Source organism: Ptychodera flava, chromosome 7, assembly GCF_041260155.1.
Source record: "Ptychodera flava strain L36383 chromosome 7, AS_Pfla_20210202, whole genome shotgun sequence".
Classification (NCBI taxonomy): Eukaryota; Metazoa; Hemichordata; class Enteropneusta; family Ptychoderidae; genus Ptychodera; species Ptychodera flava.
The window spans coordinates 21,786,463-21,799,164 of record NC_091934.1 but is presented as its reverse complement, the minus strand read 5'-3'; the positions used below and the strand labels follow the sequence as shown (position 1 = coordinate 21,799,164).

The 12,702-nt window shown below is 37.0% G+C and overlaps 1 protein-coding gene across 7 annotated transcripts in view; it reads right to left on the bottom strand.

Annotated features, from left to right (window-relative positions):
* Positions 1 to 12,702, bottom strand: part of LOC139137011 (myosin-11-like) — a 63,565-nt gene that overhangs the window by 22,385 nt on the left and 28,478 nt on the right. For all 7 annotated transcript variants that reach the window (XM_070704914.1, XM_070704916.1, XM_070704912.1 and 4 more), the window contains exons 8-12: positions 11,974 to 12,075; positions 9,484 to 9,714; positions 8,408 to 8,500; positions 2,400 to 2,651; positions 1,621 to 1,690 (exon numbers count right to left, since the gene is read on the bottom strand). In XM_070704914.1, the coding sequence (XP_070561015.1) occupies positions 1,621 to 1,690; positions 2,400 to 2,651; positions 8,408 to 8,500; positions 9,484 to 9,714; positions 11,974 to 12,075 (748 nt within the window). The remainder of the gene's footprint in view (positions 1 to 1,620; positions 1,691 to 2,399; positions 2,652 to 8,407; positions 8,501 to 9,483; positions 9,715 to 11,973; positions 12,076 to 12,702) is intronic.

Below are 12,702 nucleotides of genomic sequence, written 5' to 3'. Positions count from 1 at the left end.
GCAAGGATTCGTTTACATAACTTAACCCTTTCACCACCATGGTTTGTCCCAAATCCATCGTTTTCTATGGTAAAGTTGGACCTGTTCACAGGGAACTGGGGGTGAAAGGGTTAAGGCCTACTCAAGTCAGACTGACTGTCAACATTGACAAGATACCATCATACAGTAACAATTGTAAATTTGCTCTGCTAATCGCATTTAACATTTTTACCATAATATTTTGGACAAAACTCTTTTGTGTTATATGGCAAAGCTGGACGTCTGTACTCACAAAAGGGGGAAAGATCAAAATTCTTTTGAAGTTGCATATGTTTCAGTGATTATTTTCTGAAAAAATTTGCATAATTTTTAATGTTGCTACAAAAACTTGTTGAAATTCATTTTTTGATAGTCATTATCTACAAAAAGAAAAACCATCGGTACATATTAATTTTTTTACTTGAAACACTTGCAATGGACATTATCTGAGCATACCAGGTGAAAATAAATGAACGGTTATTCTTTGTTGGTGAACAGTATAATATATTGTACCCTGTCATTATGCTGGCGCATTACAACATTAATCAACAATGACTTTACCTGGTGACTCTATTGTATCATTTATGTCCTGTACTTTAGAGTCTTCAGGAGGTGAAGACTGTGTGTCTTCTACCGGCAAAGACTCAAAATTCTGAGCTGGCAAATTCTCCAAGTCTTGCACGGGTGACGACTCCAAGTCCTTCACCGGTGTAGACTCAGTGTCTGACGTCTCTATGTTTTGCGCGGGTGATGTCTCCGTATCATGAACAGAAGAGACGTCCATACCATTTGCCATGTCTTGCACGGGTGCCGACACCAGGTCTTGCACCGGCATAGACTCCACAGCTACAGCTGCAGTATCCATTCCAAATTCTAAACCAGCGGTCCCCGCAACCCAACTGCGCCACAGTCGTAATTCACACACTATATTTCCTCAGACCGGGGACAACCTCTTGCGCACAGCGACACACAGCCAGCATGAATGAATATATAGGTTTTTGATATCGAACAGCTCCAATGTTTTGAATGCACATTTGCTATACACACAGACCAATTGTGAATAGGCTGGCATTAGCATAACAATAGCCATTGTGGAGGCCATATATATTTGTACCCTATTCAACTGTGTTCTCATTCTGATAGAGGTAGCAATCAACAACAAGAGATAGCGGAACCATTGTAAGAACTCTCATTAAACACACAGAATAGTCTACACGGGTCTGACAATCATCTTTTTTCAACAAAAAAAACACAGGAGACCTCTGTCTCTTTTTCTGCAACTCTCTAATGATTTGCTTTCATGTTCACATATTGACGGACACGCGGTCAAAATTTCATTATTGGATAGACCATAACTTCGCTAATGAAATGAAAACTCTGAGAAACTCTTTTGCGGTCGGCTGGCATTCACCGTGGCAACCACCTAGCACCCCTAGGCCTGCAGAAACTGTCAGTATGGCTGGGCTGGATAATTATCAGTTATCCAGGTAGTCTTTTTTCTGCATTGAACAACCAAAAGAAAATGCCCAAGACGGTGTGAAGTTTGAATCTAAAGATTGCGGGCGTGTGGTCAACAGATTTTACTATGAAGAACTTCCTTACCTGAATTCAGGCTTTTCTGTAATTTCACTTCGTGCTCTAGTTCAGCAAGTTTTCTTGATAACTCATCAATCTGCAATGCAGAGGAGAATCCAACAGGATTCAGCAAAGACACCTACAGGTACTACGTACTATCTAAAGGTACAGCTTGGATTCAAAATATTTAGATTTTGAAGAATTTCATCATTTTTTGAGATTGTTAGGGTGAATTTGAAGAAGTGACACATGCATTAAGTAACCTTGTACGACAAGATTTGGACTGGTGTAAAATTTTCAGTCACAAAGATGTTACATGCTGCCACAATTGTAGCTGTGTTTTGGGCGATACTTTATCAAGTTGTATCTTCATTATAGCAGTGATTTTCATTTTAGATCACACACATAATGCTAACTACTATGACTGAAAGCATAAAAATCACAGTTTGGGGGCTGTGACTTGTGAATAGCGTTGATCCCGATTTCGGGTTTGTTACTAAATATAGCTGCACGTGCGCGACGTTCAGACAAATATGCTGAAATTCGGACAAATTTTGTCGTTGCATGCACGGCTGTTGTTGCAGCGTGTAGTCTCAGTCATCAATTCATACGAATAAGTGTGACGCTAAATAGCCATTTTAACACTCGCAGGTTTTATTTTCGTCGTTTATGCGGAAAATGCGGACAAATAATTATTTATGCATACTAATGAGAGAGAGAACAGTGACGTCATTTGCGATCAGCGCTATTGCAAGAAAAATGCTAAAAATGATAATATTACACAATGCTAGTTTAATCTGCCCTACCTTGAGTTGTAGTTCACGATTCTCGTCCTCTACTTGTCTCGTTTTCTTTGACAGTTCATCATCTTTTTTCTCTTTGCTGATGATGGCTTGTAATTCCCTGGCAAGAGTGTCCCTGTCCCGTGTCAGTTCCTCCACAGAGTGTTCTAATTCCTTGATAACGGCCGTGTTATCCTGCTGTCTCTCTTCCGCTTGAAGCTGTGCCGATAACTCATCCCTGACAGAATCCGCCTCTGCTCTTGCTTCTCCCAACTCCTGGATCAGAAAAAATAGCGTCAATGACACTGTAGCTCCCATCCTGGACTATTTAGTGTTTGTTCTCTGGTCAGATATTTGAACATGTGTGAAAGGGATAAAGTGCATGAAGTGAAAATACTTAAATGTAATGTACTGGAGACAGTGAAATATGTTTAATGTATTTATTCAGAACATAAAACGGAAAAAAATAGAGAATTAGAAATATCGAATACTGTGATACAACCATTAACTAAACAAGTCATTGACAATGACAGTCCCCACTTGTAATAGGAGTATTAGTCTTGATGGGGCAGGAAATGTGGTCATTAAGAAGTATCACTGGAGTGTATATGTTGAGATCTATGGGCAAATAGGTCTATGTCGTTGTTCCCAATTTGAAACACATGAGGCATGTCTAAGTTATGGTTCTAAATCGGGAAAAAAGATCAGACCTCTAGCAGTATTGGACAGCCAGAAATACATATGCGCATAATAAATGAGGTACAAGATGTGACATCTTAAGGTCTAATATCCTATCAAAATTGGAGGGTATAGAACTTGTGGTTATTGAGATATGCATATATATGTATAATCAAGGTCAAAGGTCATTGAGGTTACATGACATTTTGAAAAAAAAATTATATTGCTAATTAATCCCTATATGCAAAAAAATCAGACCTCTAGCTCTATTCACTTGCCCAGAATTAGATGTGTGCAAAATTAATGAGGTAAAGCGTGTGTTGTCATAAGGTCTCCCATCCTACTAAATACAAAAGACATAGCACTTGTGGTTACTTATTTATTGACATAAACATATATTTTAGGTAAAAGGTCATCAAGGTCACATGACATTTAGTCAAAAAAATTCTCTCCTATAGTTATCCCTTTATACCAAAAATCAGACATCCAGCTCTATTGGCTTGCTCAGAATGAGATATGTGCATAATTAATGAGCTACAATATGTGGCATCATAAGGTGTCCAATCATACCAGATATGAAGGGTGTAGCACTTGTGGTTACTGAGTACGAGCGTAAAGTTGGCGTCATCCTCATCCTCATCCTCAGCCTCAGGTGACCTTTCTAGCTGACGCTGAAAATGACGCTGCTCAGCATCAGCTTCAGCGTCGTATCCGAAGATTGCCGAAGTTACGCTACCCGATGACGGGTAGCGTAATATATAAATGCGGGTAGCGTATCATATAAATGATAAAATTTGCCCATAACTTAAGAAAATAACAACTCCATTCTTTCTCAACTTTGTTTTGAATCGTAAAACTGTTTCGCAGGTAATTTTTAATCGTTAGAATATCTCATACAGGCTAGATTTTAGGAAATGTTCGTAATTTTCAGTCCATGGATCCATGGATGTGTTTGTTGGTACCTCTCAACTCTTGCGTTAAGATTTTCCAAAAATTGGTGCAAAAAGGTATACATGGTCCGAAATTTGTAAAAATCGCCACTATGAGAGGCGATATGAAAGCCCTAATTATTCAGAGGATATATAAAACAATTAACTTGTAGAACTATGACTTGAGGCCTGAAAAGTCAACGCCACCTTTGAACTTTAAATTGAAATTAGGGGCTAAGAATGTTGCGTTGTAGCTACATCGTGAGAAGCAGAGAGTTTACTAAATATTATGAAATACAACCCCAACTGTGTTTTGATTAACATTTACAGTGATATGAAACTTGGAGCACATTTTTAAAGTCGTTTTTACACTTACTATTCCATCAGACGCATTCGGGAATAATCGGATCTGACGCCGGTGAAGCTGACGCTGTAGCGTCATCCTCATCCTCATTTTCGCGTGACCCCTGAGGCTGAGGATGAGTATGAGTATGACGCCAACTTTACGCAGGTTTACTGAGTTATGGACAAATATGTATATTTGAGGTCAAAGGTCACCGAGGTCACATTACATTTTGTCAAAAAAAATTCTCTCCTATAGTTATCCCTATATATCAAAAATCAGACCTCTGGCTCTATTGGCTTGCTCAAAATTAGATATGCACATAATTAATGAGGTACAATATGTGGCATCATAAGGTGTCCCATCATACCATACATGAAGGGTGTAGCACTTGTGGTTACTGAGTTATGGACAAATATGTATATTTGAGGTCAAAGGTCACCGAAGTCATGTCACATATTGTCAAAAAAATTGTATTGCTAGGTTATCCCTATATACCAAATAAAGTTATCAAAACAAACCACCAATTGTATCAAACATGGGCCTAAATACAGACAGACTGACATTCAAAGATATAACAAAAAGCTGAATGTAATGATAAAATAGTTAAGTATAGGCCTACAGACACTGAGGGTGAATATGTTACAGCAATTTGATTAGTTTCTTTTCGTTTTCTAATTCTGTGATAATTTTTAAAGGCGGAGCCTCCCTTTAAAAGGACGCGAAGCTATGGCGGCGTTCATTGTGTAAGTGGACACCAAACAGGCAACACGCGGGCACACGCTCCAGAAAATGCCACTTTTTAGTTTTCCCGGCCGCAAAAACGCAGACAGACTGCCAAGCGGTCAGCGCGAAGTTGCTGCCGATCGAACTCTGTGGTTATATTCAAAGTCTAACGCGACTGGAAGACAATTTTTTTAGGAAATTCGAGCGTTTGTGGTGGGGAATCAATGACCGTTGGCAATTTGAACCGACCGTCAATCAAACGGTTATATAAGCTCTATTTGCAGGATTAGCAAAAGGTGACAAAAGATTGAAATCAGTTTGTGTAATTAATGTTATAGAAATCAAACATCGTACTAGCCATGTGTTTGACTGGGAGGAGAACTCCACTAATGCGAGAACCAGGGATTGAAAAGTGCGGCTTTAAGACAATCAATCTGCAAGGTAGTTTATGTATTGACAAATATGTTATCTTTTACAAGCACACAGTAAACTGTTCTTGATTTTTCATTTACAATATTTGACATAGACTGAACATACATAACATGCAACCAATGTTTACACTTTGCCCATACACCAGATACATGGAGAAATTTCAACATGCAATCATCAACTCAGAAACCCTACAGGGAAAAGTAAACATTGTTTTCTTCCATAACAGCTGGTGCATCCACATCTGGAACAACTTACAAACTTAACCAATTACACAAGGATGATGACACAAGAGATAAAGTTAAACTGTGGTGAACTTGACTATTCCTTTCAAATCCTTACCTAACTTGATTGACATCTTAAACTAAAATACACTGCATGTTTAATGCACACAAAAATACATCAGGGGTGTACCATTTGATAAAAGGGGGTTGTCTGGAAGATTGATGAGGAACATCTTTTTTATCCGATACACTGTACATTCTTTTTTTCCCACTATCTCACCTTTTCTTTTTGACAAACCTTCTGTGGCTGATTTTTTATTGACATTTGTTTGGATTTTTTTCAAAATCTGCCAGGACCCCCCCTCCCCTCCATCACTCTTTAACATTGAAAAAAACTTTGAATATATTTGTTGGAAACCAAACCTGCTGAAATCACCTCAGCTATGTTTTCTCATTATTTTTTACACCGCATTTCAACACCAAATACAATTTACCATTTCAAATGCTTACTGAATCACAACATTATCTTAAACATAGGGCCAATGTCCCTGAAGCTAATATAGACATGGATACAAAATTAAGTATTTCCTGACTGTATGAAATCATCTCACTAAGGTCATCTTAGGGACCTGTTAACCAAATATTAAAGCTGTCTGACCAGCGGTTTTGAAAAAAACAAGCGACCCAATAGTCGACAGAGCTCTGCTGTGTTATGTAGAGAGCAACTTTTTGTGACATATGTATTGATGAAGATGGTTGAGATCTTTGATAGCTCATTTCAGGATGGCCTGACCTAAAATGGCAAAATTAGCTGCAAAAATACAAAATTGATGATTTCATCATAATTATGTATAAAAATGTATACCAAATATCAAAGCTATCACATGAGTAACTTTTGAGAAACAAATATTTTGACCAAAAACGGCAAAAATTGACCCAAAAATACAAAAATTGAAGATTTCATCAAATTTCACTATATCACACTTGGAGAACCCCCAGGAACCTGTATACCAAATATCAAAGGCATCAGACAAGTAGTTTTTGAGAAACACATTTTTGGACCAAAAATGTCAAAAATTGCACAAAAAATACAAAATTGCAGATTTCATCATATATTCTATATATCATATTTAGTTTATCTGTAGGAACCTGTATACCAAATATCAAAGCTGTCAGACGAGCGGTTTTGATGAAATAAATTTTTGACCAAAAATGACAAAAAAATTCCTTAAAAATACAGATTTGCATATTTCATCACAATTTGAACAAATCCAAGTTGGGTTATCCATAGGGACCTGTATACCAAATATCAAAGCTGTCTGACCAGCGGTTATGAAGAAGGAGATTTTTTACCAAAAACGCCTTTTTTGGCACTAATTTGTATATTTTCAACAATATCAAAAATCAAAAAGCACAATTATTTCAGGTCAGCCGAAAGTACTTACATGCTAACTTTTCATGTAATCTGCTCAGTGGTTATTGAGATGTTCAATTTTGACTGTTTTTACATTTTTTCACTTAATTTGCATATTTTTGGCAATGACAACTTCATTTGAACAAAATCTCATCTACAGCCCATCATCCATGTACACACCAAATATCAGGATGAAATGTGCAGCGGTTTTGGAGTTTTTGATGTTGACGGACAGACATACAGACATACAGACATACAGACATACAGACATACATACATACAGACATTTCCCTAGCCTATAAGAATAGCTTCCATTGCCATATATACATATGGCTATGGGAGCTAAAAAACAATGAAATGATAAAAAAATTTGAATTCTTGATAATAAATTTTAGTTTCTGGGTGCAGGTGAAAATTTGGTACAGACATTGAAATTCATTCAATTCAAGCTGCTGATTAGAGAATCGGATTTTGATGATCAAATTTATTCATTATTACCATATAGTACTGTAAGGCAAAAAACAAGATCGTTTCTGGTCACCGCGCATGTCATTTCAGAACCAGCGTATTATGGCTTTTTTGGGGCTTACATACTCATCAGTACAGCTATCCTTGATATCCCTGTTTGCATGTCCAAAAATGCTAAACAGAAAACAAAGTATTATGCAGCCAGTGATAAAAGACAATAACTGTTGCATCAATAGTGCCAAACCAGCATTGTTAGGAATTTAAAAAAAGGAAAAAAAAAGAAAAAGAAAAAAAAAAGAAAACCACGTCAAAGCATCACTTTTGCTGGATGTCAACGACCAGAAACTTTTTTTTTTTTGCCTATACTGAATCTATCTTTACTTGAAATGTTCTTGGTCTATCTAACACAGTGACTAATTGCCATAATATGCGAGCTACAGACTCAGACAAATAGTATCACTACCATGGTGAAGATGTGGTTCTGGGACTGGGTATGTGGTATTACTAGCACAGAACTGGTGACATGTACCGCATAATAATTCAAATGGATTTGTACTCTCGTAATGCTAGATGCTTTGGTTGTAGACAGAAACACATACATGTACGTTAGCAAACTACCAATGACGATAAGTAAATAAATGAATAAATAAATAAATAAACAAACAAACAGATACAGACAAGAGAAAGAAAGGATGTTGGGCAGATACGATCTGGTATACCGAGCAATGGAAACGTCCAAATATATCAAAACAGTTTATCACAAACTAAAGTTTGAAATTGCTCACACATGGTTGCAATGAATATTCAAATATTTACCCTACCTTTCTGTGATTCTTTTGAATTCTGACAATTTCCTTCTGCGTGGCCGCCACTTCATCCTTGGACGTTTCCAACTGCAGTCTCATGCTTTCCAACTGAATTGAGGATAGCAATGAATAGACATTGCCGGTGAAACGCCACATTATGGTACAAAATAAATAACAACAATGTTGAGTATTGGGGGCAGTGTAAATTTGGTTTGCAAAAAAATCACAGAAGGAAGTTGGATGACATAATTTTTTAATCAATGCAATGGCCAAATCAAGAAAAAAGTTTGTTTCTCATAGTTTCAAGTTTTCAGCTCGGCTAGAAACAGCAGCTTGAACAATGTAGTATGTGACAAAGGCATGTTACGCAAAGCACAAAATGTCAAGGTCGATATGATTGCACATGGACTTTGCAGTTCTGGTCAGTGATCAAGTAATCTTTATCTTACTACTTGTGCTGTATTCAAATATTCCCTGTTCGGTTGTTTTTATTTCTGTAGTTGGATCCTGTCAGCTCAAAAACAAAACTTTTCATTGCTGCATCATTTTTGTAAGAGACTATGATGAGAAACAAAACCTATAATTGATTTGGCCTTAGGTGAATCAATAAAGGTTACAATCAAACAGATAAAATGTAACAAAGTACCCATGAAAACAACATTCCAACAATTTGTTCCTGTAAATGTTTAACATTTTTGGACTTTGCCCAATTGGAAAAGGCAGGATTTCATTAAAATTTCAGCGCTGAGAGGGGTTGAATGGCATTACTAGAGCTCGGTCTGCGAATTGTTCAGAAAGCACATAAAACTCGCACGTGAACACTGCCCTCAACGACGTCTTTGTGAACTATAAAACTGTCAGCGAATGTCAAACATCTTGATCAAAGCTGAAATCTTTCAAACTGCAACATGTGAAGACAATAAAACAGAATTTCAAAAATGAAAATGCGTCAATATTTTTTATGTCATGGAAGATCAGACCTGACCTTGACCTACACTCAACATATATGCATATACAAGTAGATGCGCTTCTTGGAACACAAAGCTCACAAGGATTCTACAAAAGCTGAAAAAGCCATGTAAGGGACCTACCTTCTGATAGACTGATTTCTGTTTGTTTTCAAACTCTTTCTTCTTCTCTTCATTGCTGTTCTTTAAGTTACTCACTTCTTCCTCGAGTTCTTTGCATTTTGATCGCTGCCTGTCGAGGGCAGTGTTGGTACTATCAAGTTCAAGGGCCAAACTGCGATTTTTCTCTTTCAGTTCCTTAATTTCTGTATTCAGCTTGTCTTGGAGGTCCTTCTCATTTGTTTGAAAATTCGTCTGAGCATTAACAAAGTGAAATGATTGACATTTTACACATTGGAATTCTTGCAAGTTGTTATTTTTATATTTTTTTAAAATTTTTTTTATCAGTCCATCATCCAACGTGCGTTAGCCCAATTACAGGATCAGGTACAAATAACCCACTATGTTACCCCAATGGAGCACTGAGGAGTGAAGTGCCTTGCTCAGGGGCACAACACAGTGCAAGAGTCTCAAACCGACAGTGTAACCATTACTCTGGACCTACCAGGTCTCAAACTCGCTATCCTCTGAGAGTGAGTCCATTACCCTAACCACTGGGCCACGGTGCCTCCTTGACTTCCCTACTTTATCTCTTTATCTCGACACTAGATGGCGCTCTCAAGAATTGTGAGAAACATGCATATAAAGTTCAAATGTATAAAGGAAGATAGGACAATATCAGTACACCACAATTGTAACCCAGTGAAATGGAACAAGCCATATATTTCTTCACTTTGATACCACATTTTGTCATGGTGTATGTTTGTTGATTGTTTGGAGATAAACCTGCGACAAACAGAATCTTACATTCAACTTTTCAATTTAATGTTTCCTTTGCCTCAGAAGAAAGGCTCAGTCTCATTAATAATGGAAAATGGAATAGACAATTAGAGTGAAAAATAGAACAGTTCATTAAGCACGTACTGGAATGTTTTCTCCTGATTAAGAAAGTCTGATCTGATGAGTAATGCACATTTGTATCAGTTCTTTCATGAGCGGAGATATTGGCACAGAAATTTTCACAATCCGACAAAAAGCCATCCACATAAAACATTAAATGATACAAAACTGTTCTATTAGACACACTTCAATGACACCATTCTGACCGATACAAAAGATCTTCTTTCATCTGTTGCAATGGAAGGAAATGAAGCATCTATACAAGTTTTAAAGTAAATGGACAGTGCTTGTCTTCTCAATGGCACAGTCATGACCTTCACTGACACATGTATGGCATTCCATCTTCTCTTTTTGCGATAAATTTGCAAAACCGCAAAGCGATTCAGAAACTTCTAATAGTTTACCTTCTTTCTGTTTTCATAACTTTTAAATCATAAGCCTTCATGAACACTTTTCATTTATATTTTAATCCAATGGTGCATCATTTTGTGACATACCGGGTATCAGTCAAATTTCCTTTCTGAAAGATTCTGTTCAAGTTCAGTGTAAATGCAAGAACCAAACACAGGAGGGGTACACCCATATGCAAGTGTATGGGGTATATTGTGCTGCCTGTGAATGGGTCTCTTTTTGTGAAAATAACCCTCAATATGCATCAACTTCACTTCAAAAAATTGCTAAACATGAGTCAATAACAAAGGAAATCTCCCAATTATTCAGGAAAACCTTCATGCACAACAGAATAACAGAATAAATTCCAATTTTGTGACGATAATACCTAACAATGGATCATTTTTTTTGGAAGGTACATAGTTGGATACAGTATTTTAAACTTGGGTGGCACCATCGTCGTAAACCACGCGCCTCTTTACGGCAACAGCTTTGCGCTACCCGTTAAGTCTTGATTTTTGCGGAGGTCAGTGGAGCGGAAATTATTGCTCTGGCTCGCGAGAATGGGGTAGCACATCCCATGTGAAAATATTGGGGGTACCCCCAACCCCTGGGAGGCAACCCCACAAAAGTGATAAAATTTGACCATGAGTTATACATTTAATACTGGAAACCAAATGTTGCATGGTAAATGTGTAAATTGCTTCCCCACACGCAGCACTTTAATAACACTACAGGAAGCTTTAACACATGGCTGGTGTTTTCTCATTTCCTCAACCGAGTCTACTTGACTGATATTTTTGTCATCTGTAGGTTTTTCTATCACAATTCTACCATTTCAATCATAAAACATTAATAAACTAAATGAAATAGCTGATGCATAGGAAACAGGTGTTTCTCAAGTTATTTTGACTTCTGTTTTGAAATGCAATTCATTTCCATCCTCTTGTTGTAGTAAGACAATTAATCTTACGATAATGAGAAAACATGGGTTTTTTTGTTAAATTTAATAGTTCCTGTACCCTGCAAAGATTGAAATAGGACACACTTCTAGATCAGCAAATGAAGTCATTACATTTTGCAGTACGAAAAAATGTTTGATTTTAACACGTAAAGTATCGCAATATTTGATTGGCCGATCCAGTCCCACTTGGACAGAAAATGTCCGCTGATTGGATGCTTACACAGGTGTAAAGAAGTCTAATATTCAAAAGCATTCCTTACCAGGGACTTTTCCTTCTCTTTTAGTTCTTCCAAGTCTTTCTGTACAAATGATAACTTCATATCAAGAGCTCTCTTCTCATCTGCAAGGTTTTGTTTTGCTGACTGCATATAAGAGACAAAATATTCATAATAAAAACAATATTTGAATTTACACTTGATATATCTTCACAGCCCATCACAAATTGTAAGTTTGGTTTCCATGTTCTTCACAAAGACAGCCTGTGCAGTAAATGAAATGGCTGACACTCATCAACATCTAATTTTGTAAACGGCATACTACTTGAGAGCAAATAAGTGTGACAAAACTTGTATTCACAGGCAAAGCAACAACCTAGGTATTTTGGCCAACTGGTGACCTATTCAGCTAAAGTTCTATGTTTTACCCAATGTCAATTATTACCACTGAAAGCTCCATATTGTCCCTTGAATACATGAATGAATGGTGCTTTATAAAGGGCCAAAGTCACCATACTTTGACATTATTTGGTTATTTCTGTTTTGTGTTTGCAAATATTCATGTTGTTCTGCTCACAGAAACATGCTAAATTGTCAGTCATAAGATTACTACTCCATATAACAGTAAATGCTTTGATGACATAATTTATGGTACATAACAGGAATTATGTCATCAGCATATTTACATGTTATGTAATACACGCAAGGTGCAAGTAGAGCTCTTTAGATTGATAATTTCAACATTGTTGAAGTAAGCAGAACAGCATACCATAA